General features: G+C 56.6%; 2 protein-coding genes across 18 annotated transcripts in view; one reads left to right on the forward strand and one right to left on the reverse strand.

Annotated features, from left to right (window-relative positions):
• The window catches only part of ARSG (arylsulfatase G), a 71,778-nt gene extending 58,518 nt beyond the window's left edge, over window positions 1–13,260 (reverse strand). For 3 of the 15 annotated variants that reach the window (XR_011135449.1, XR_011135450.1, XM_068913471.1), the window contains exons 1-6: window positions 11,401–11,485; window positions 3,345–4,170; window positions 2,960–3,147; window positions 1,634–1,681; window positions 1,031–1,142; window positions 625–762 (exon numbers count right to left, since the gene is read on the reverse strand). Coding sequence is in view for 12 of the 15 variants with exons in the window: in XM_068913471.1 (XP_068769572.1) it covers window positions 625–762; window positions 1,031–1,142; window positions 1,634–1,681; window positions 2,960–3,147; window positions 3,345–3,565 (707 nt within the window). In the remaining 3 variants the exon portion in view is untranslated. Of the gene's footprint in view, window positions 1–624; window positions 763–1,030; window positions 1,143–1,633; window positions 1,682–2,959; window positions 3,148–3,344; window positions 4,171–4,270; window positions 4,521–9,217; window positions 9,482–10,293; window positions 10,811–11,355; window positions 11,486–12,904 lie in introns of those variants that run through there. The other 12 variants (XR_011135448.1, XM_068913472.1, XM_068913481.1 and 9 more) reach the window with 11 other exon arrangements.
• Window positions 11,606–20,945, forward strand: SLC16A6 (solute carrier family 16 member 6). Of its 3 annotated transcripts, XR_011135447.1 has the most exons (7): window positions 12,579–12,883; window positions 13,659–13,900; window positions 14,281–14,424; window positions 15,432–15,560; window positions 16,853–17,671; window positions 18,334–20,439; window positions 20,709–20,945. XR_011135447.1 is itself a non-coding variant. In XM_068913469.1 (6 exons), exons 2-6 carry the CDS (start codon window positions 13,666–13,668, stop codon window positions 18,573–18,575), a joined length of 1,569 nt encoding a protein of 522 aa, XP_068769570.1. In that variant the 5' UTR covers window positions 11,606–11,806; window positions 13,659–13,665; the 3' UTR covers window positions 18,576–20,945. The 3 variants fall into 3 exon arrangements, 2 of the variants coding, with proteins under 2 accessions (XP_068769570.1, XP_068769569.1); XM_068913469.1 differs by lacking the exon at window positions 12,579–12,883 and adding an exon at window positions 11,606–11,806 and having other exon boundaries at window positions 18,334–20,945; XM_068913468.1 differs by having other exon boundaries at window positions 18,334–20,945.
• The last annotated feature ends 1,136 nt before the right edge of the window (window positions 20,946–22,081 follow it).

Genomic DNA, 22,081 nt, shown 5'->3' on the forward strand with positions numbered 1-22,081 from the left:
GTGGCTCCTCCCTCTTAGAGAGGGTTTGAGAGCAGAACTGTCAAAATTTCCTCTCCACAGATCCGTCCCCGAGAATAGTTAGAGCAAATCTGCTCACCCCAGCAGCACACAAACGTGGCACTTCGTAGAGCTCGATTCCTCGTACATGTGTACAGCTTTCAGCTAGCACTGGTTTGCTTTACTTGCTCTGCAGTATCAACACCATGGTGGGATGGCCACAGCCAGAGAATTGTCAGTTAAGTCCCACCTGCAAATTCAGCTCTCAAATACAGCAGAGCTCAGGAAAAAGAAAAAAAGAAAAAAAGAAGAAAAGAAGAAAAGAAGAAAAGAAGAAAAGAAGAAAAGAAGAAAAGAAGAAAAGAAGAAAAGAAGAAAAGAAGAAAAGAAGAAGAAAAGAAGAAAAGAAGAAAAGAAGAGCTTGGCAGGGAACACCCATGAAACCCCTAGTGCTCTCCAGCCCACAGAAAGCACCCTAGAGTCACCATTTCTCTTGGGCTACGCACCTCCCAGCAACATCCACATCCTGCTGCCTATAACGACCAGAAAACACTTGCAGTGACTCCACGAACTCCCCCAGCCAAGGGCTGGGTGCTGGGGACAGGGGTTTGGGCACGGCATCCTTACCTGGCACGCCACATGAACTGCGATGCTTTTTCCGCGTACTGTGCCGTCAGGCTGGTCAGGTTGACGGGCTGCTGGACAATAGTGACGTTCTCAAAGAGAGGAAGAGCCACGTCCGTGTAACAGTCTTTTTTCACATGGCTGCCCAGAAAAAATCACCAAATCCCATTAGTCACCGGTACCGGTATGAACAGACCAGCCCGTCCACCGGCAGCTCGCACGGACACAACACGGCCAACCCAGCCTTTCTGCCAGAGAAGAGAGGAGCCCCTAGCAAATGTCTACAGCAAACCCTTCGCCTTCCAGCCCCAACAGCTCTCGAGGCTGGGGATGATTGTGGAAACACCTGCCTTGCACTCCTAGCGTTTAAACACTCCTGCACGCAGACCCTTGCCCGCGGGAGCCGTACCTGGCTGCTGCGACGTGCCGAGGGCAGGCGGGACACGGTGGGAGGTTGTAGCCAGGGGTGTCTGTGCAGCCCATGTCGTGGCTGTAGGGGATCCCGAAGTAATAGTCGAAACCTGAGGTTCAAACCAGCACGTGAGCGGGGGTGAGGCTGCCAGGAGAGCTCAGCTCCTCTAAACAGCTTGCATGGTTGGGGTTGCTGAGCACAGGGAGCCAAGCCTGCTCCAGACCAAAGCTGTGAGGTCTCACTGCAGGCCACTGCCGCAGCCCATCCAGAAGGTCTGCTGGGACACATCTGTCCCGGGTTTGGGGTCTTGCTCACGTCATAGCTGTGTGACAGTCCACCGAGACCTCATTTTTGTTTTCACTTCCCCGCATTTTTTCCCCGGCAGCCTGTTCCTTTCAGAAACCACCTCACTGAAGGCACGGGTTAGCGTAACCCATCGGGAGCCACCAGGCAGAAGCCCTCAGCGTTGGCTTAGATGCCAGAAACATCCCCTTTTCCACCTCCGCTGCCAGGAGCGGCACCCTGCTCGGCAAATCATCCCCCAGCAGTCGTGCAACAATCGAACTGTGACCGGCTCAGAGGAGAGAGGGAAATTCTTACCACGGAAGTTGGGGTGATAGCGGCCATGGTGTCCCAGGTGCCATTTGCCTGCAGAGAAGCCATAAAAAGTCTTTTCAGAGATTAACTTGGCTATGGACTTTGCCATTAGCAGTGATTACATACAGGGCACAGTGCAGGAGGTTTTAATCTAGGAACAAAAAGGCAACTTGTTTTTGCTGGCCTGATTTCTAGAACGCAGCTTTGCAGAGATCCAGAAAAAATGCTGAAGGTATCTGGTGTCTGAGCAAATCAACTGTCTGAAGCCCTAAAAGGCTCTTTCACACATTTAGTGGTGGAAGAGAGGACTTTGTAACTGGTTCTAAACAACTGGCTTCATCCTCCCAGCTCCAGCACACGATGGTGTCCGGATCCTTGCTCGTGCTGAGAATGCTGGTAGGAGAGAGAGAGAATAGCAAAAAATAACCAGGCAAAGAGAAACGGAGGGCTCCTGTGCCACCCTGGCTCGGGGCATCCTATCCTCGCGCACCCCTGCTTGGCACGGCTGTTCAGCAAGGACCTTTAAAGCAGACCAAACGTCAGCTCCTGCCCCGCTCTCAGAGCTTTGCAAAATTCATACGACAAAAAGCCAGAAAAGGCTTAGCTCCACATCGGTTTGCAAGTCAAATAACCCTTGAAGTCAAAGCAGAGCTTTGCATTGCGAGTGTCAGGCTATGGCCACGGATGCGTTTCGCTAACTGAATTTCCTGGTTTCTGTGACTCTTTCAACCCAATTTGACAGTGGGAACGGGCATTCACGTTTCACTCCGGTTATCCACAGACAACTGGGAAGACGGTATGACAATCCGTTATCTACAGGAGGACGCCCACAAGTCACGGACACCGACCATCGCGGCATCATGCTCCAAACCAGCACCGAGCTTGTCAGAACCAGCGTAGGATGTGTGAGGACAGAGCTATTCTGCACAGTCATGTTTGCTGACGAAAACAGAGCGCATTCATTCCCAAGGTTATGCAACCAGAGCTGCAATTTAAAACTGGAGCAGGCCCAAATTTCAGGCTCTGTTTTATGCTTGAAAATTACTTTTTTTGGATAAATTATTTATGCGTGCAATTGCAAACAGAGAGAAGGAAGTGCAAAAACCTCTCACACTCGATCCTTTAAATCCCCCATTAGTTGTCATCGGGGTTTCAAGCTGGGGACGAGCGCTGGGAGTCCGCTCTCCCCTTCCTTCAGGTGGAGCATTGGACCCACCTACCTTCACTGTCTCCATCACAAGGCAGAGACAGGGGCAGCTCTGTCCCACCAGCCACCAGCACCTATCCCAATACACGCGACCAAAGTGCCCTGGGCAAGGCTGGAGTTACCTACAGCCCCCGTGCTGTACCCAGCCTCCCGCAGGACCTCGGCTAACGTCGTCTCGTTCAGAGGGAGGCCACCGAGCGAGGTGACGGCGAAGTTGTGGGTCACCCCGTTGCGAGCGCCGAGCCGCCCGGTGAGCAGAGAGGCGCGAGACGGGGAGCACGTGGACGCGGCCGAGTGGAAGTCCATGAATCTGGAAAACACGGCATCCTTCGCTTGCGAGAGGCGCCGGGAGGCTGCAGCAGCAGCCGCCCCTCGCGCCCGAGCCGGGCGCAGCAGGCCCCACGCAGGGTATGTGCAAACGCCGCTTCGCCCTGCTGCCCGCTGCGGGGGGACCCCGTCGACTGCCACGGGGACACCCACAAAGAGACGGGCCGGTCAGACGCTTACCTTGTGCCTTGCCCAGCCAGCTCGTCCAAATTTGGGGTGTCCTTCGTCTCGGCCCAGTTGGCCCCGATATCCCCCCATCCCAAGTCATCCGCCAGGACGATAATGAAATTTGGCTTTTGACGAGCAGCTCCGCGGGGCGCAGGGAGCTCGGCGCAGCCGCACAGGAGCCCGGCCAGCGCGGCGGCGAGCGCCGGCAGCGCTGCTGGGGAAAGGGCCCGCATGGCGCCCGGACAGCCCCCTCCCGCGAGCACCGGCTAGCGGGCCTTCGTGCCTCCCGGGTGCACCGCGGCTGGCTGGCGGCGCTCGCTGAGCCCGGGCGCTTCAGCGCCGGAGCAAGTTTCCCCCTTTAAGGGGTCCTCAGGGGACAGGCGGCGTGCCAGCGGGCCCCTGCTCTGATCACCTGGCTACCAGCTGAGCTATAATCCTCCGTCTTTTGCGCTCCCAGACACAGCTGGAATTCCTAAAATCAGTGCTTGCAAAAGCGTTACTCTTAGACGTCAGAAACACTGTTTGAAGTCACTGTCATTCTACTTTCTTTTTCCCTTTCCTGGTAAATACCTAATTAAACACAAAACCCAGACGATATTTTTTTCCTTCAGGAGCGCGCTGGATTTTCTCGAGCAGCTCCTTCACGCTTGCTGCAGCCCGGATGACACCCGCGTTTGACAAATGACTCTTTCCGTGCGGAGTTCAAAGTACAGATCCTTGCAGCACGTCTCGCTCTTCAGGCCTCTGAAGCGCTCCTCTCCGTCTCTTGCAAAGAATAAACAAGGTTGTGGTACTGAGTGTCCAACTGCCCTTCGCGGGGGGATCGCTACGAGTCCTCCTGTGCAAGCAAAACAAGAAGCGGTTAGCACCTGAAGGAGCTCTTTTGGCCCCGAGTCCAGCATGGGCAAGAACTGTTTATCCAGACATCGAGACTTTGCCTTTGAAGCTGCACTTTTGCTGTCAGGCTCAGGATTGCTCAACTGATGACCGCTTCGATGCATGGAAACAACTAGTGCCTCTTTCCTGCAATCATCGCACAAACGCTGGCCGTTTCACGCAGAGAAGCCTGACTTCCTCTTTTGCAACGGTTATTCTCAGCAGCCCTCAGAAGATCGCTTCACCTGCGTTTGCGAAGCGCTCTTACGTCTGACTTCCAAGCCCCACCAGCTTAGGCAGGAGAGCTGACATCTACCACAGGGGAAAAATCTGCACAGGCTAGCTTTAATTTTGCATGATTTACAAGGAGCTTGGTTAGCTCCTAAAGCTCATTTTCCAAATTCAGTTTTACCTGCAGCAACCCATCGGTGCCCGTGGGCAAGAACGGGCACCACTGCCAACCGCACCGAGTCGCTCCGCGGCTAGCGAGAGCCTCGCCGCAGCCCGCAGGACGACTGGCAGAAAGCGGCTTCCCAGCAGTAAGAACGCAGAAATCTAGGCAAACGGGGAACGCAATTAAAGCCCAGAAATATTTGGGTTAGCAGGACTGGGCACGCTGCTGTGCTGCTGTGCAGCCTCTGCAATCGGGGGGTTTGTACGGCTCTTTAGGGCAGCATTTGGCCCCAGGCGGCTAAAAGGCAGCGACGAGAGAGTGAGCGCCCTGAAGATGGATGAGAGAGCAGGGAAACACAGTATCTTAGGCAGAAAACGAAGGCCAAACCGAGCCGAATCCGCTGAGATCTGTCAAAACCAAGGCGACAGAAAAGAGCGCAGTGCCCCTGCCGGGGAAGGCGCGGAGCCTCCGCCGGCGCTGCGCGCCACCTGCAAGGACGGGGCGAGCGATAGCGGGGGCGAAGCGCGCGGCCGGCCCCAGGCGGACAGCGCGGGCCAGCGGCGTCCAGCTACGACCAGTATTATGACAGATGTTTCCAGTCGTGTATCAGCGACCTTGGGGAAGGAATGCGCAGCTGAGGACACAACTCTTGTGGGTCAGTCAACACAGCCGAGGAGGACGACATCCAGGATGCCCCAGATAAACCCGGAGGGGTGAGTCAATAAATGAATAATCTAACATAAAAGAGGACAACGAGATACAAGGAGGCAGGAGAGAAAATACAATGAGCCCCATCTGTAGGCTGAGAATTTTGTCGCTGGCAAGACGTTATTCATAGGTTTCACTGTTCAGATTTTAGGAGCTTAGGCCTGTAGTCCAGATCGGCAGCTTCAGGACTTTTCACGTAGCACCGCAGTGATTAGGAACATAAGTCAGTTAATAATTCATAGTCCAGAGCTTTAATTTACAAACTTTCATCCAAAGACCTCGAAGCTTTCTGCGTGTGATTTAAGAGGGCGCGAGAGGCAGCCTTGCGGCCGGCTACGCCGCCGAGGCGAGAGGGCCGTGCGGGCGCCCAGCAGCCACCGCCTCGACAAAAGTGCTCACGAGTCCAAGCCCCCATTTTGTGCCCTAACCACAAAACCACAGCTAATCCCTCATGCACTGAGCTGCAAAACAAGAAGAACCTAGATTAGGTATGTGGACACGTGTGACTGGAGCTAAATTATTAATATTTTCCCACCAAAAAAATTCCCTTTGCAATTTCTTTGGAAATCCTTTCCGATTTCGTCAGAGGAAGGGCTCTGCAAGCAGGAGCATCCCTTCCTTCTTGCCCTGCTTCCCCCGAGGGCAGAGAGAGGCCTCCAAAAGGTCCAAGAGGCGCCCAAAAGGTCTAACACACTCCTGCAAAGTCCAAGCTCCGCTGGACCGACCTCAGCATGGACTCAACCACCGGCTGCACAGGAACAGCCGTCAATTCACCCTGATGGGTAAATCGGACCTCGGCCAAGAGTAGACCTCGACCTCATCTTTCTGGGAGGGCTGAAGACCACGGGATGGACGCTCCAGTCCCTGCAGGTCCGGCGCACGGAGCGGACACGGCAGCACAGCACAGAAGAAGCTCGTCCTGACGCTGCTCGCGAAACACCCGTCCCCTGCGCAGCAGCCTGGCCGCCTGCTCGGGAGCCCTGCCGACGGAGGCCAACCGGCCGCCTGGAAACACGGGCAGCATTTCATAACCTCTTTTTAAACAAAAGCGAGAAACGGAGTCGAATTTGCAACTCCTCTCTGCCATCGTCGGCTGGTTTTAGAAAGATTCGGCTCCTCCGCGTACGCAGAGCCCCTCCTGCAGAGGACTGTCCCCCACAAACCCGAAGGGCACCGAAGCAATACAGCAGAGAGCTGTCAAACGGGATTTCGGGCCAGTAGCAGCAGAGAAAAACTGCGCTGACGTTCAGCCCTAGCTCACGGAGCGACAACGGCCGGCCAAAGACCACAAAACTGTCCTCTGCGGGCCCCGGGGATGCAAATCACGTCCGTGCGCCCTCTGTTTAAGACGGAGGGGCAAGGGTACATGTTTTCAACGTCAACGCAAAAAAAATAAACCCTGCCGCTTGGAAACTGCCTGCGAGTAAAAGCGCTTCTGGGTTTGCCCGGCGAGGCGCAGCTGGCAGGGGCGCAGCGCCCTGCGGCCGCCCCGCAGCACGGCGCCTGCCCCGGCGCCCCGGCACCGGCCGGGCAGCCGGCGCCTTGGCAGGGCTCTCCGTTTGCTTGGGGGAGGCACGCCAGTACGGCTCGCCTAGCAAAAACAGTCCCAACCGTTTGCAAAAAGCACACGCTCTTCTCTCTAATTTACAGGCGAAAGTCAGCCGGGGCCTAAATTTCTGCGTCAGGGTCAGACTGAACTCCTCGCTCTTTGCTCCTCAGGAGCCGACTGAAGGAGACGCAGAGGAAGGTAGGTGGAAACGGGGCCGCGCCGAGACGGCACGCGCCTCTCGCCTCCCCGCTCCCGCCTTCTCTCCCCAGCCAGCAGCAGGTCCAAACTCCAGCCAAGCGTGCGGGGACACCCGCTCGCATCAGCCGCCGCACGCCCAGGCCCGCGTACCGCCCGGCCTTCGCAGCTTCCCGAGCAGCGGGCGGCCTCGCTCGGCGCCGGGGAAGCGTCGCGCATCGGGGACTCCCCGCCGCCGGCTGAGCTCGGCACCGGGGGCCGCACGCACCGCCGGGCGCTTTCGCCCAACCCGGGACCCCGCGCTGGGGCCCGAGGGCTCCCCGCAGCACGGGGATGGGGGGCCACGCTCGCAGCCCGGCCCCCGCCTAGCCCTGCCTAGGAGGTGGCTTTCCAACCCTCGCGGCGTGAAATCCCTGCGAAAGTCTCAGCTTTTTGGCTTTCGGCGCCGGGAGCGTCACAGGCTCCGGCTAGCGGCGCCGAGGCGCTCGCTCCAAGTCCTGAAAGCCGGCTGGGGCGGCCGCGCGGCCTCGCCGAGAGCCCCAAGCCGACGGGACAGGCGGAGAGCCGCGGGCCGCCGGCCGGCCGGCAGCGAGCCAGGGCCTTGCAGAGGCGTCGAGGACGAGCGCCGCCGCTTCGGCGGCCTCCTCCCGCTGCAGTCGTGAGCGAGAAACGCTGCATTCAGCGCTACAGCCGCCTTAGCTACTTAAGCATAATTACATGGACGAACTAAGGCCTCCTTTCCCCGCCAGACGAACTGCACCCGGGCTGCACCCGCTCACGCTCGGCTGCCCGCGGCCCTCCGACCCCGGCCGGACGCCGCTCCTCGCACCGGGGACTTTGCACCCGGGTGAAAGCACAGGTGAAAGCACGTGTTTTTATAAAGTAAGATAACGTGGCTCGAAGGAAGCCAAGGGATACGTCAAAACCAGATAAACCAGTTCAGCCAAGGCCCGAAGCCTCTTGCAGCCTGGTTTGCTCGAAAGAGGCGGAAGGTGGAACGGTCCCTGCGGGGCTGGCCGGGACGGGCAGGGGGCGGCCGCCCGCCCGGCCTGGCCTCGCCTGCCCACCGCCCAGGCGCCCCGCGCGCCTCTATCACTCATTAACCAGGAGTTTACAAATCTTGGGGCCAGCCCCGACGGTTTTCACGGTTTTCACATTCTTGCCCGTTTTCACGCCTGTCTGGAGAACGAAGCCGCGGTCGCTCGGAGCCCGGGAACCTGCGGCGCGTGGAAGCGTCCGAGCCGGCCCCTCCGCCCTCCCGGCGCCGGAGGGCACCTCCTGCTCGCCTCTCGCCAGGCCTCCTCCGTAGCAGCGCGCTTACGGGCAAAGCCACCGAAACGGCGTTCGCCACGAGGAGCCGCGCGCGACGGTGAGTCCACCCCGTCCGAGGCGGCCGGACTCGGCGCCTTCCGGAGGTCCCCTCCGAGCCACATCCCTCCGTCAGGTCTCACCGCACCGGGAAAAGAAAGCGTTAGAAAGGGCAAAGGGAAAGACTGCGAAGGTGAAGCAGAGAGAGGCAGAGCACTGACAAGAAATACCAAGGAGTAAATCCCTTCTGGTTTTTTCATGCCGAAGATATTTGCATTCTTATTTCTCCCCTGGAGGCATAAACCTCTCTTGTTGTCCCAGAACCACTTGCACTGCAGCCGCCGGGAAGAATTACAACTCGGGGAGGGCGGCCGATCCGCAAGGAAACGGCTGCGCAACGGGCCGCCGGCTCTCCGTGGCCGGCCGAAGCGGTCACCACCTCTCCACACCCAAAAGTACGGAAATACAAAAAAAGACAAACACAAGAAGCCACAGGAAAGGGTTTCCCCACGAGATGGGAAAACACGAGCCTCCCTAACGCCACGCGGGGCACGCTCCTCCTCTCTCCCCCTCGACCCAGACGCGCCCTCGGGTTTTCACTTATTTAGCATGGGACTGCAAGCAACCTCGCAGGACGCGGCTAACGTGCTCAGTGGGCCCGAAGCCCCCGCTCTAAGAACCCCCCTCGGAGGAGGACGAGCGCGGGGAGCACTGCTCAACCGCGGTCCGCGCGCGCTCGACCGCAGCTGCCGTGAGACATTAGCGGGAGCGTGGGCCAAGGTCCCGAGCGCAAACAGCAGACCATTTGCCCAGTTTGTCAGAATTGGGCCCGAGCGAGCTGCCCTCTAAACGTACCCGCAATGCCCCCACGAGCTTCGCCCGGGATGACGCAAGGCGCCGTCAACCTGCGCCCGCCCTCGCCGGGTGGGCGGCGCGCCCCGCTGCCGCGGTACTGTTTCGGGGTATAAACCAGAAGCGCTTCGGGTTCCACTTTAAGCCCGCGAAGTGCGCTTGGATCCTCGACGAGCGCGGCAGCAGCACGAGCGTCGTGGCTGCGGCCGGGTGGCCGAGTCGCGTACGGTTTTCTCCCCCGCGCCAATCTGAACAAAACACCGTTACCTACGGGCAAAAGGCATTCGGTCACGAGCCGTAATTAACGGTGCAAGACCCCGAAAGCTTCCCGACTGCCCAGGCAGCGTCCGCGCGCCGAGGCAAGGGACGCCGACGGCGGCACGGAGCAGGCGGCCCTTCCCTGCGGGGCTCCCCGGAGGCCTCAGTCACCTACCACGGCTCGTGCCGACACCTCGAGCCCACGCGGGACCGTTCCCACCGGCTTCCCCTGCGGACACCCCGAGCCCGCTGCATCTGCAGCCACGTGGGACCGTTCCCACCGGGGACACCCCGAGCCTGCTGCCTCCACGGCCACGCAGGACCGTTCCCGCAGGGTTTCCCTGCGGACACCCCCAGCCCGCTGCATCTGCAGCCACGTGGGACCATTCCCACAGGGTTTCCCCGCAGATGCCCCAGCCCACGGCATCCATGGCCACGTGGGACGTTCCCGTGGGGTTTCCCTGCGGATGCTCCAGCCCGCTGCATCCACGGCCACACGGGACCGTTCCCACGGGGTTCCCCTGCGGACGCCCCCAGCCCGCTGCATCCACGGCCACACGGGACCGTTCCCACGGGGTTCCCCTGCGGACGCCCCCAGCCCGCTGCATCTGCAGCCACGCGGGACCGTTCCCACAGGGTTCCCCTGCGGACGCCCCCAGCCGCTGCATCCACGGCTGTGCCCCGACACTGAGCGCGCAGGCAGCTCCCCTCCACCCGGAGGATGGAGCGGCGGGCTGCCCCGTGGGCTTTGCAACCGACTGCCAAATCACTACTTGTAAGCACCCAGCATAAAGAAAACATTTCCCCCTCCTTTTTCTCACTGTTAGAAGCGATCCGCGGCTTTCCAGCCCTGCTGTAACCCGAGCTCCAGCGCTGAGCGAGGCTGCAGCGAGCGCTCCCGAGCCCGCAGAAACGATGGTCTGGCGAGCGGCCGGGGCTCCGGCGGGCCAGAGCGCTCAGCCTGGTCCGAGCGAGCGGCTGCTGCCGGCCCCGCTCGCCGCACCGATCGCCAGCCGCTTTCCGCCCCGCCATGAACCCGGCCCGAGGATGCTCCTCGCGCTGCACGGGGCGCTCAGGGCACGGGCGAGCGCAGACGCCTCCGCTCCTGCCCGCGGGGCCTGCAGCGCGCGGACGCGTTTTTCGCTGACACCCCGACTTGCGCGCTCTTGCCCCGAATCCGGCGGCAGATCAAAGCCGCCTCTGCAGACAAAGGGATGCAAAACTTCGCCGTGCAAACGCTGCAGGGCCCCGAAACGCCCGGCCGGGCTGAGCGCGGGGGAAGCCGCGGTGGGCACGCCGGAGCCCCAACCGCCCCGCGCCGCCGGGCGCCCCCGGCCCGGCCCGGCCCCCGGGGCCTCGCAGGCAGGAGCCGGCGGGAACCTGCTGCGCCCGGCGCTGCTCCCGCGGACCCCGGGCTGCACGGGCGGCCGAGCCGCTGCCGCCGGTGCTGCCCCCAGCCCGGGCCGCCGCGCAGGGCTCCGCGGGGGGCGGCTTCCCCCCCTTCCCCCCCCCGCCCCGCGCACCTTAGCGCGGACACGTACAACCCCCACTCCGAGCACCTTAGCGCACACGCGTGCAACCCCCCCCCGCGCACTTTAGCGCACACGCGTGCAACCCCCCCCCCGCGCATTTTAGCGCACACGCGTGCAACCCCCTCCCCCCCGCGCACCTTAGCGCACACGCGTGCAACCCCCTGCCCGCGCACCTTAGCGCGCACGCTTGCAAATCCCCCCGCGCCCCTTAATGCAGACGCGTACAACCCCCCCCCCCTCCGGCACAGCTTAGCGCGGACGCGTACAAACCCCCACCGCGCACCCTAGCGCGGCCCCACCGCAAACCCCCCCGCGCGCCCTCCCGCAGCTCTCCCACCCCACCCCCCGCACCTGAGCGCGCCCCCGCGCCCCCTGCAGCGCGCAGCGTCCCCCTACCCCACTGCCCGCGCATCTTAGCGCGCGCGCCCGCGCGCCCCCCGCGCCGCCTCCCCTCTTCGGCGCGGCCCCCGCCACCCGGCCGCGTACCTCGGTGCGGCCCCCCCCCTCCCCGCTCCCCGCGCCCCGCCCCGCTCCGCGCGCGGCCCCGCGGGCAGCGCCGCCCCTGCGCGGCGCACGCGGTTGCCGGCGCCGCCGCTGGGGCGAGCCGGGCCCGGCGCGCACATGGCGCTGCGGAGCCGCCGGCGGAGACCGGCTGCAGCCGGTATATAAGGGGCTGGGAGCGAGCGCCGAGCAGCCGCCGCCGCGGGCAGCCGAGCAGCGGGGGCCGGAGGCCGCCGGCGGCAGCGGCTCCGCGGGGCCCCGCCGCGGCCATGGGCAGCCCCTAGCCCCGCCACGCCGCCCGGTGAGTGCGCCGCGGCTTGGAGGGGGGGGGGGCCTGGGGAGGGGTCTTTTTTTTTTTCCCCCCCCCTCCCTCTTCTCCTCTTTTTTTCCCTCCCCCCTCTTTTTCCGCAGCGCTTTATTTCGAGCCGGTGCGTAAATGGGAGCGAGCGCGCCCGAAATGTTGGGAAAGTGATGCGGGAGCCGGGGGGGGGGGGGCGAGGCTGGGCTCCCACAGCCTGCCAGGGGATTCCCCCCCCCCCGCTCATCTTAATTACCTAATTTTTTTTAATGCATAATGTGCACTGCAGTTTTTTTTAATAGCACGCTTCTTTCTAATGTAATTTCTCACCGTGACTTGTGCAGTGACACAGGGATCCGGGCGGACGCGCAGACCTAGCGCCTCTCGTGCTGGGTATCGAGGCGCTCTTAAGCAAACTTTGGGCTGCGGCTGAGCCCCCGCCGGGGGGCAGGCGGGGGGGGCTGCCCCGCTGTGGGGCTCAGCGCTGCAGGGATGCCTCAGCTGCATCCTTGGGCAGAAGAGCTGCTGCGCGCCCCCGGGGAGCACCGAGCCGGCCGCGACGGGCCCCCGGCGCTGCGGCGGGCGGCTGGGAGCATCCACTCGCGCATCCTGCGCGCCGGCTCCCACGGGCCCGCTCGCGGGGTCCCCTCCGAACGGGCTGCGGCGCTGCCGGGCGCGACCGCGGACGCGCGTGCCCCGTCTCCGGTTCACCGCAGAAAGTTGGGCGGTGGGATGGGGAAGGTACCGCCGGAGCCTTCCCAGATGCCCTGGCTGAGAAAACAACGCTGATTATTTTGAGTATAAAATGGAGGAAGCAAAAAAAAAAAAAAAAAAAGAAGAACACGGCTGATGTGAGAGCGGCGCAGGGAGGAAACGGCGCGTGGGAGCCGCAGGTTCACCCGCCGCGATGCTCTGCGGATGCGTGGCCGGCGGGGGACCGGCACGCGAGAGACGCCGCGATGCTGCCCGGGGGTCGCTCCCGTCCACGGGCGTCGCGGTGCTGAGCTGCCAGCTGGGTCCTGAGCTTCGAGGAGCACCCTTCTCTGCCCCCCCCCCCCCCGCCGTGTTGAAAGCCCAGAGGTGAAATGGAGGGTCTCTTACCTAAAACGGCCCCATCCTGCGGGACGGCGCCTGGGGGCTGCGCGGGAAAGCCTGCAGCCCTTGCACTCCCCAAACTGGGTTCAGCGGAGGGGACCGGCGCTGCCCCGAGGGGAAGGCAGCAGGCGCCATGCAGCCATTTTGGTGAGCCAGCACGCTCCCGAGAGGTTATCTGTCTCTCCTGGATCCCCACAGCCGCTCGGGAAAATGCTCCACAGCTTTGAAAAGCCGCAGCGTGCTATGGCCGGTTGATAGGATTGCCCGGCTCGGCAGGGAAGCCGCCGAGCAGCGCGGCCCCCGACGTGCCGTCGGATGTCTCAGCCCCGGGGCTGCAGTCGGGACTTCCGGGAAAAGTCAGTGGGGCAGGTTAGCTGGGGGGATTAGGGAGGCGTTGTTGGGCGGGCGTGAGACTTCGCGTGCCCCTCGCTGGGTCCCGCGGTGGATTTTTTTTCACGAATCGCATTCCTCCTGCATCTGCGCTCAGATGACAGCTCTCAGTCGCTGGGCTGGCTGACCGGAGCAGCTCAGCTGATGCCAAGTGGCGAGTTTCTCGTTCTTGGCTCAGTGGGCATGGACAGACAAACCAGCTCTATCGGTCCACGGGGGGAAACTTCTCCCCGACTCCTGCATTTAATCTCTTGGCAGCAGAGAGACTTAGTAACGATGGCTTATGGGATGTTGCAGGTACCAGGCCATGCATTTGTTAGCAAAAATCCACCCTAAACTGATGCCTGGCTCTTTCTCCCCTCTCTTCCAGATCAAGGATGACTGTGAAAGCTGTAAAAATGTCGTGCGCCACTCCAAATGTTTATACTAAAGTGCCTGACGGAGGATGGGGCTGGACAGTTGCCCTTGCTTTCTTCTTTGTGGAAGCTCTTACATATGGTATTATAAAATCATTTGGAGTCTTCTTTAAGGATTTGATGGAAAGCTTTGATGAAACCAACAGCAGGATATCCTGGATAATATCGATATGTGTGTTCGTACAGACCTTCACAGGTAAGCGCCCAGAGCGGCCGGTGCGAGTGGGAGGGCGGGTTGCTGGCTGTGCGTGAAGCCCTGATCCTTGTGTGACTTAGTTCCACTTCTTGTACCTCCTCCATTATAGATATCTTTAAAACCGATAGACAGCATGTTCCAGAAATACCAGGAAAAAAAACTGTCGCACTTGCCAGCCCCTGTGATAGCCACGTCTCCTCCGCGCCGTGTGCACGTCCCGCGCATGGGGTAGCCTGGCGGGGAGGCTGCAGGCGTGGGATGAGCCCGGGGAGGGCAGAAACGCAGCAGGAGAGGGGGCTCGGAGGGGACAGGAGCTGGCGAAGCTCCCGACGTGTCCGCGGGGTGACGTCCGTGGGGGTGACACGGCTCTTCTCTCCCAGCTCCTCTGTCGACGGTGCTCAGCAACCGCTTTGGCCACCGCTTGGTGGTGATGGCCGGAGGGGTGCTGATCAGCACCGGCATGGTCGCGGCCTCCTTCGCCCGCACCGTGGTGGACATGTATATCACCATCGGTGTCGTTTCTGGTGAGTTGCCTTATTCCTCTGCCAGTCAAGTGTTTCCTCTTGCTAACGAAGCTTGCAGCAAACGCAGCCCTAGCCCTAAGGGTTACGTTGCAGTTCTCTCTTCTCTCTCCCTCCATGCTGCGATTTATTTTTTGCAAAGGCTGGGTATCAGTCACTCTGCAACTTTACTCTTAACTCTCTCCCTCATCTGCAGCTTTTCCCACAGAGCTGGTTGCAGAGGAAATGGCTGTGGGGACTGCCCCCCCCCCCCCAATATTATAAGATCCGTGTGCATGAGACCCTCGGTTGCTTTAAGCACTGCTGCTCACAACATCTTTCTTCTCAGAAGTCCCAACTTGCATATTCAGCCTGTGCACACGGTCGCTGGCACCTAGTTGCGGCCAGTCTCTTCGGAGATTTATTTCGCTCTCCGGAGAGCAGTGATGGCTTTCGGGACGCGAGGGTTTGCTTTTCTTTCCTGTCCCGGTTTCCTGTGTCACCCAGGGCGCACCTCTGGGGATTCGGCTGCGCACACTGCCGACCGCTCTCGCGGATGTTCTCCTTGTTCCCGATTCCCTGGGATTTCGGTGGGAGATGAAAGCACTGCCCGCTTCCCGGGAGCAGATCCTCTAACCTCTCCCTCGCCCCGTGCGGCCAGCCCCACCGCGGTGGCCGGGAGCCTGCCTAGCTTAAGGGAGCAGTAGCCACAGCCTCCAACTCTGTAAGCCCACGAGGCCCTCAAAGTGGGCACTGCTGGCTGCTTGGGAGCAGATGGCACTATCTAGCGGGTTTGGGGTTTTTTGTTCTCTTTTCTTCTTCCCCCCCCCTTTCTCCCCCCCCCTTGGTTTTAAACCAAAAGAAATAACATTCTGGTTTCCCCGATGATTCTCTTCCAGGGTGACTTGCTGAGTTGGCCGAAATGATACTGTAATCTCGCCACCGGGAAAGCTGACTTAACGTGTTCTCGCATCGGTGTGTTTCCTTCTTCCTTACTTGTTGTTATGGCAATTTTTGGCATTTATTCACAGGCCTTGGATACTGCCTCTCTTTCCTCCCGACTGTCACCATTTTATCACAGTATTTTGACAAAAGACGTTCGCTGGTCACAGCAGTGGCATCTACAGGAGAATGTTTTGCTGTCTTCTCCTTTGCGCCAGGTATAGTGACCAAACACTGTGCATAGATGCATGCCTAAAGCGCAACACCCTCCGGATCCTCTCCCCAACCGCGTGGGACCCTGAGGCCTTAAATACGGGGCTAGCGCTTGCGGGCCTTACTGTCGTGAGCCGCTAAACCCCACGAGCGAGTGCTCGCAGCAGTTGCCTGCCGGGGGCCCTCGCGCCCTGCAGGCAGGGTTACAAGTACAGCAGAGACCAGCCTCACAACTTCTAGCACCCTTCTCCCTCCGCGGCAGCTGCTGCCTCGCGTAGGGGAGCGATGGGTGCTGAGGACCCCCACATCTCCCAGCACAGGAGGCCCCAGAAGGAAAGTCGGCCCCTGGGCAGGGAGAGGGGAAGAGGCGCGATCTGCGTCTGGCCAGCGATGGGGGAAGAGGGCTTTGCTCTGGTTCCCAGCATCTCCGGGCAGAACAGGGCACACTAAGCTGATACCCAATCCGCCGGGCCCCATACACAGATCTAGCAGGCTAAAAATACAACTGAGAAACGTCAGCTATTTAAAGCCTATGCTGTAGAAGTAACTGCTCCTAAAGGTTAGTGGGCTTGTGCTGAGCACGTGCCTCAGGAGCCGGGCTGCTGGGGCGCCCGAGCCTTTCAAGGAGCTTCCCCGGCCCGAGAAGGCAGCACATCTCCTGCCCTGTCACTTGCCCTCTCCCTCTCGGCACAGCGCAGGTGCCAGGTTTCTCTTTATAGCTCAGCTAAACCTTCTGATGTGCAAGCTTGCTTTCAGTTAATACCCATTACAAAGCTGCTTTAATTGCAAATGAAGATTTGCAGTTAAGCAGTTGCATGCACCTTTGTGTGAAGCTAACAGACTTCCTCTGTAGCTGGCTTCAGGGTGGGGTCAGCTGAAAGAGGAAACACAAATGTTTTTCGCTCTCATTCACTAAAAATAACATCACCTCATTTCTTGCACATCACAAACGAGCTGGAGCCTCAGAAGTGACTACCGAAAAGATAGTTGCTGCTGGTCGGGCTTTAAGCAGATGCTCTGAGCTGCTGTCTACTGCAGCTAGGCTTAAACATGGGGTGCAGGGTGCCAGGTGGGGTGCTAGCCCTGGTGGGTGCCGGACAGGACACTGCTGGGTGCACTGGCAGAAGTAACCTCTGCTCAGCCTCTGCGAGAGCTGAGGGGCTTGGGACCCTCCCAGCTTAGCTGGAGTAGAAAGCGATAAAGCTTCAGTTACTTCATTAGCTGAAAATTCAAGTAGCTTCTCGGGGTGCAACTGCCAGGTTTTTAGTTACTTTCTTTGTCTGCCCTCCTTCTGCAGCAATCACTGCTCTGAAGGAGCAGATCGGCTGGCGATACAGCCTCCTTTCCGTTGGGGTGCTGCAGCTGAGCATCGTCATCTGCGGATCGCTGCTGCGACCCATCATCATCAAAGAGCAAGAAGTGAAAGTCCAGCCTGCGGAAGAGCCCGCAGAGACAAAGTACATGCTTGAAAATGAGCAAACGCGCACCTCAATAGAGTCCATTGACTCAGGAGTAGAAATAACTACCTCACCCAGCAATGTGCCTGGAAACACCAAAGTAGAGCCGAAGAGTGAAGAACCAAAGGAAAACGTACAGATCCCTGTTGAAAATAACAGCACCCCTACAGAACCAAAAACCAAACTACTGGACTTCTCTGTGATGAAAGACTATAGCTTTATCTGTTATGCGTTTTTTGGTCTATTTGCTACCCTGGGATTCTTTGCTCCCTCACTGTACATCATTCCCCTAAGTCTCAGCCTTGGCATCAGCAAAGACCACTCTGCCTACATACTGTCTGCAATGGCAATCGCAGAGGTCTTTGGAAGAATTTCAGCTGGCTGGGTCCTCAACAGAAAGCCTATCCGCAAGATCTACATTGAACTCATCTGTGTTATTCTGCTGTCTGTAGCATTGTTTGCCTTTCCTTTTGCCTCTGAATTCTGGGGGTTGATGACATGTAGCATATTTTTTGGGTTCATGCTTGGGACAGTGGCAGGCACGCACATCCCACTGCTGGCAGAAGATGACGTGGTTGGCATCGCAAAGATGTCTTCTGCAGCTGGAGTCTACGTCTTCATTCAAAGCTTAGCTGGGTTGGCTGGACCACCCCTTGCAGGTACCTCTAAAACGTTCATGTCCTTTTTGTATGTGTGACCGCAGCTATTAATGTGGATTCCTGCTGTGGCAGTGTCCTGGTAGGATGGTACTATGACTAGTGCTAAAGACCTGCAACTCAAATCAGGAGACTCCCAGAGCCACAGGATTGCTGCAATGCAGCTCTGCAGAGTCCCACAGATGAGGCATTCTCCACTCGGGAACCTCAGAGCGAGTTAAAACACTGCAGTGCTACCCTGATCCTGTTAGAAACCTAAAATTGGCATCATTTCAGGCTCTAGTGCAAGATGCACATGAATTGCTTTCACTGTGCATGTCTTAACCAGACATTCTGCAAAAAGATGAAGCTGCTATCATAATAAGTAGATGCCTGATGTCTTTCAGGCTTCAAGTCCCTGCAGTAATTAAAGGATTCTGATTTGACTGAAGATGACAATATTTTTCCCTGGAAATGATGCTTTACCACCTCTTTTGTTGTTGTTGTTTTAAGGTAGCGTGTGTTTGTCATGTCATTAAGGTGTTTTGTTTGGTTCCCTCCCTCCCCCCCCCCCCCCAAAATCAAATGATGCAGTGGTAACCGGCTTAAAAAATCTGATAGGAGGGATGGGCAAGGGGGTGTGAGTCGGTTGTGACTAACTGGTATCAATGTTTCTTCCTCCTTAGGTGTCTTAGTGGATACAACACACAACTACAGCTCTGCCTTCTATTCCTGTGCTGCTGGCATGGTCCTGGGCGCTGTGTTTCTGTCCCTAGTGAGGCCATGCAAGGTTGGACTATGTCAAAGTCAGAAGCGGCGCATAGAAGAAAACGTGGCAGAAGCCCCACAAGACTTACCGGAGGACTTTATTGAAATGGATTTTGGAAAAGCAGATAATTCAGGAAAAGGCTCTGACAGCGTGGCCTAAAAAACTGTTTCTTCTCTGTGTAGTGTACCCAGTGTAAGACTGGGGAACATGTCAGCTGTGCTCCACCTTTTAAAACTACATTCTAAAGGGAATGCAAAATTTTAAATGTGAACAGTTGCCATCAACAACTTTTTTTACTCTTAGAAAGACAACTTCTTTTTTAACCAACAATGGAAAGTTCCATAGAAAACACGGATAGCCACATAAAAATAACTTCTGTCTAGCATGAAGATGTGATTCACACTCCTGCTTTCCTGATAAGTGGCAAGCATAGGTAAAGGCTTGACCGATCCCAAGTGAAAAACTGAGAACGGGAACATCTGAAGCAGCCCATCGGACTCTTAGCTCAGTCTCTGACTGTCTGAGTTCATCCCATACTGCAGCTCTTGCACAGTCAAGAATTAGACGATACTAACTAAAGACGAATATTTTGCAAGGCATCAGTAACAAACTGAGTTTTCTTTGAGAAGAACGTGGACTCACGTTTTAGATTTGAGGAAGAGGCTAGGCTGGATAGCTGACTTAAAGCATTGTTAATGTTCTTCTAATTAACTTGAACGTCACAAATGCTGGGAAATCAGAGGTTCCATGCATCTTTATGGCCAGTTCTTACTGCACATATTTCACTACAAGATCATTTTTCTTCTCCCAATTAGTATCCTTTGAACTGTTTTCTATTGATAGTCAGATCTGATGTACTGTTTCTAATTTAACTAGTATTTATTAATTTATTCTCAGATTGTTAAAGGCCGTTAGCTTAAATAACTGGAGAGGAAAAATAATCTTTTTGAATAACAAAGTTATCTTTCTGTCAATCCTTTCAATACCTATCTTGCATCGCTAGCTTGTGAAGTTGTTGGGAAACTTATTTTTATTTTTACAGCAGAGAGTGTAGCTGTTTTTAATAGGTAGGTCTTAAATAACCCAATTGCTGTTTTGTTTAAAAAACAAACACTACAGGTAAAGCCTCTCTCTCCATAAGGCCTCAGCTGGTATATTTGGACCTAGTTCGATCGCTTTAACCAGAACCCCATGCAGCACAGATTCGGCCCAGTATGTCTTAATATCTAAACATACCCAAAACTCTCACTCTTGATAGGTGCACAAGTGCATCACTGAATGAATGTGCAAAACCCCACTGCAGTTAAGCAGGCCGCTGTGGTCTGCCTGGTATGTCCTCGAACCCCTCGCAGCCCCCCTTCCTCGGTTTCCCCAAATCCCACTGAAGTCAGCGAGATGCTTTTTGTTGTTGACTTTAGTGAGAAATGAACCAGACCCCATGTGCATTTTTAAACATCATCAGGTTAAGAGAATTATAAAAGACAACATACTAGCTGTTTGTTCAGTCTTATCTGGAGAGGTTCCTCCTCCCAGTGACGCAAGCTTGCTTACCCCACCTATATGCATCTTTATGCCTCTAAGCGACTCAGGGGGACAAAAAAGTCTGCTTTGCTTCAAAGAACACATGGTTTGAAGAAGAAGAAAAAAAACATTTCTGTGTATTTAAGTGGAAGTGGCATCATGCATTAACTGCTACACTGACACGTCTGTGTATTTTACCAGCCATAGAAATGTGGGACAATCTGTTTAAAAAAAAAACAAAAAAACAACAAAAAAAAAACCCTCCTCTTTGGGAAGGTGCTTGATTCGTTTTTCTAGTTGTCTTAGATGTCCAAAAAGTAACAGGCACTCTTGCAACAAAGTGGCTCGAGCAATTCACTGTCACTGCCTGCGACCTGTTGTGACCATGCTGCAGTTGTGTGTCCTTTATGCGCCTCAGCACTTTATCACGTACAGCAGAACCTCGCCAAGTTGCACCAATGACTGGAAGACCCCTGACAGCCAACTAGGGTTTTGTGAATCAGTGAGTAAATGAACAAATACAATGTTGCGTTAAGGTGTACTTTTATTTATTGTTAATTTATGATACTTCAAGCGTTTTGGTAAATGTTCTGTAGAATATAATTGTAAAATTATTGAAGTCTTTGTCATACGAGACCTCACTACAGCACTTTGCTATTACAACTCTGCTTGGAAGTGGAATAAGGCCTCCAGGTTTTGTGTGTGTGTGAAAGCTCCCTGTTCTGCAGATTTACGAGGTTCTACTGTAATTTTTTTTTTTTTTTACAACAGTTTCCAATACAGATCGAGTAACATGTTTGTCACTGACCTCACCGTACACCTCCGTCTGTCGATGTAGCTACCATACCACGCGAGCAGGGGAGCGAGTATGTGTGCGTGCGGGCTCAGAGACCCAGAAGCAGGCTTTAACGTGTTCAAAGCAGGATTTACTGGTTTGTTTGTAATGTACCTAGTGGACTCTGGAAATACTCTGAAACACTGAGTTTTGCAATAAACTTTCTCTCTTTTTTTTTTCCTCCTCTTTTTTTTTTCCCTCCCCTTTTAAGAAAAGGGACGTACTTCTCTCCCTCTTGCGCTCCTCTCTCTCCTCCGCTCCTAGGAAAAGGCTGTCACCGGTTGTCCCAGGGTGTTGCCGCGGGGCTCAGCCGCTGCTTCCCGCTCCCGAAGGGCTCTCGGCGGCGTCCCTCGCACCCCGCTTCCTCCGCGTAAAGCGCCACGTTTACCCTGCAGCCTGGGCAGTCTCGCGTCCCTCGACGTTACTTGCCTGGGAGCGGGTAGATGGGTGCTGACCTCGAGGGTGCTCTCGTGGGGCACACGGGGGTAAGGGTTTGTTACAAGCAGCCTTTTCTTCTGAGTCGTAGCTGAATTGCTGGTACTTAGGAACATTATCCTCATGTCTTCGAGAAGCCGGCAATCATGTAATTATTTCATCATCTCAGAACTGCAGAATACTCTGTACAGGCCAGGCTAGACGGCTCACATATCAGAAATCAAACTACTACTAAATAGCAGTGGATAGTCACACTAAATGGCAGTTTTCTCTTCCTCAAAACTTTATTTCTTCTTACACCAGTCGGAACGTGTCCTTCCCTGGTGCGTCGGTGATTCCTAGCATCACCGAGCCCTGCGAGCAGTAACGCTGCTCTGCTACTTAATTCCAAATACCAACTTACTGCCTGTGTTAGATCTGCAAATTAACTACTTGTTGAAGGAAACGTTATGCCACTGATACGTATTAATTGCAGTTTGTTTTCACCCTAGCTGCAAGAGTCCCAGAGCAGAGGGGATCACGCATGCAAACAGACCAGACTTAACACAAATACCAAATTGCCAGGAAGCTAGTCTGTCTCCAAATTTGACTCTGGCTCAATTACAGCACTGAAGAAACCCTATTTGCAACGGCTTCCTTAGAAGACAAAAAAAGCACTACAAAGGCTCCACGCACATACTTATAAGTAAAAGCACATAAAGCCATAACACTATCAGATGTTTCCCTGCACACAAACAATTTTTGAGTAATTTTTCCCACCTGGTTTAATTTAATTGCTCATGACCTCCTGGGACCAATTCTCTGTTACCCTTATGTGGAGGCATTGATACCAGAACAAAATAAGATAAACACACTTATTTTTATTCAGTAACAT

Source organism: Struthio camelus, chromosome 19 (assembly GCF_040807025.1).
Source record: "Struthio camelus isolate bStrCam1 chromosome 19, bStrCam1.hap1, whole genome shotgun sequence".
Classification (NCBI taxonomy): Eukaryota; Metazoa; Chordata; class Aves; order Struthioniformes; family Struthionidae; genus Struthio; species Struthio camelus.

Excerpts from the sequence above, each read along its gene's own strand:
- SLC16A6 (XM_068913468.1), top strand. The coding sequence starts at position 12,711 with ATGCTCTGCGGATGCGTGGCCGGCGGGGGACCGGCACGCGAGAGACGC. Across the intron at positions 13,901-14,280 it reads GTTCGTACAGACCTTCACAG|CTCCTCTGTCGACGGTGCTC; the intron begins GTAAGCGCCCAG and ends CTTCTCTCCCAG. Across the intron at positions 15,561-16,852 it reads TGTCTTCTCCTTTGCGCCAG|CAATCACTGCTCTGAAGGAG; the intron begins GTATAGTGACCA and ends CTCCTTCTGCAG.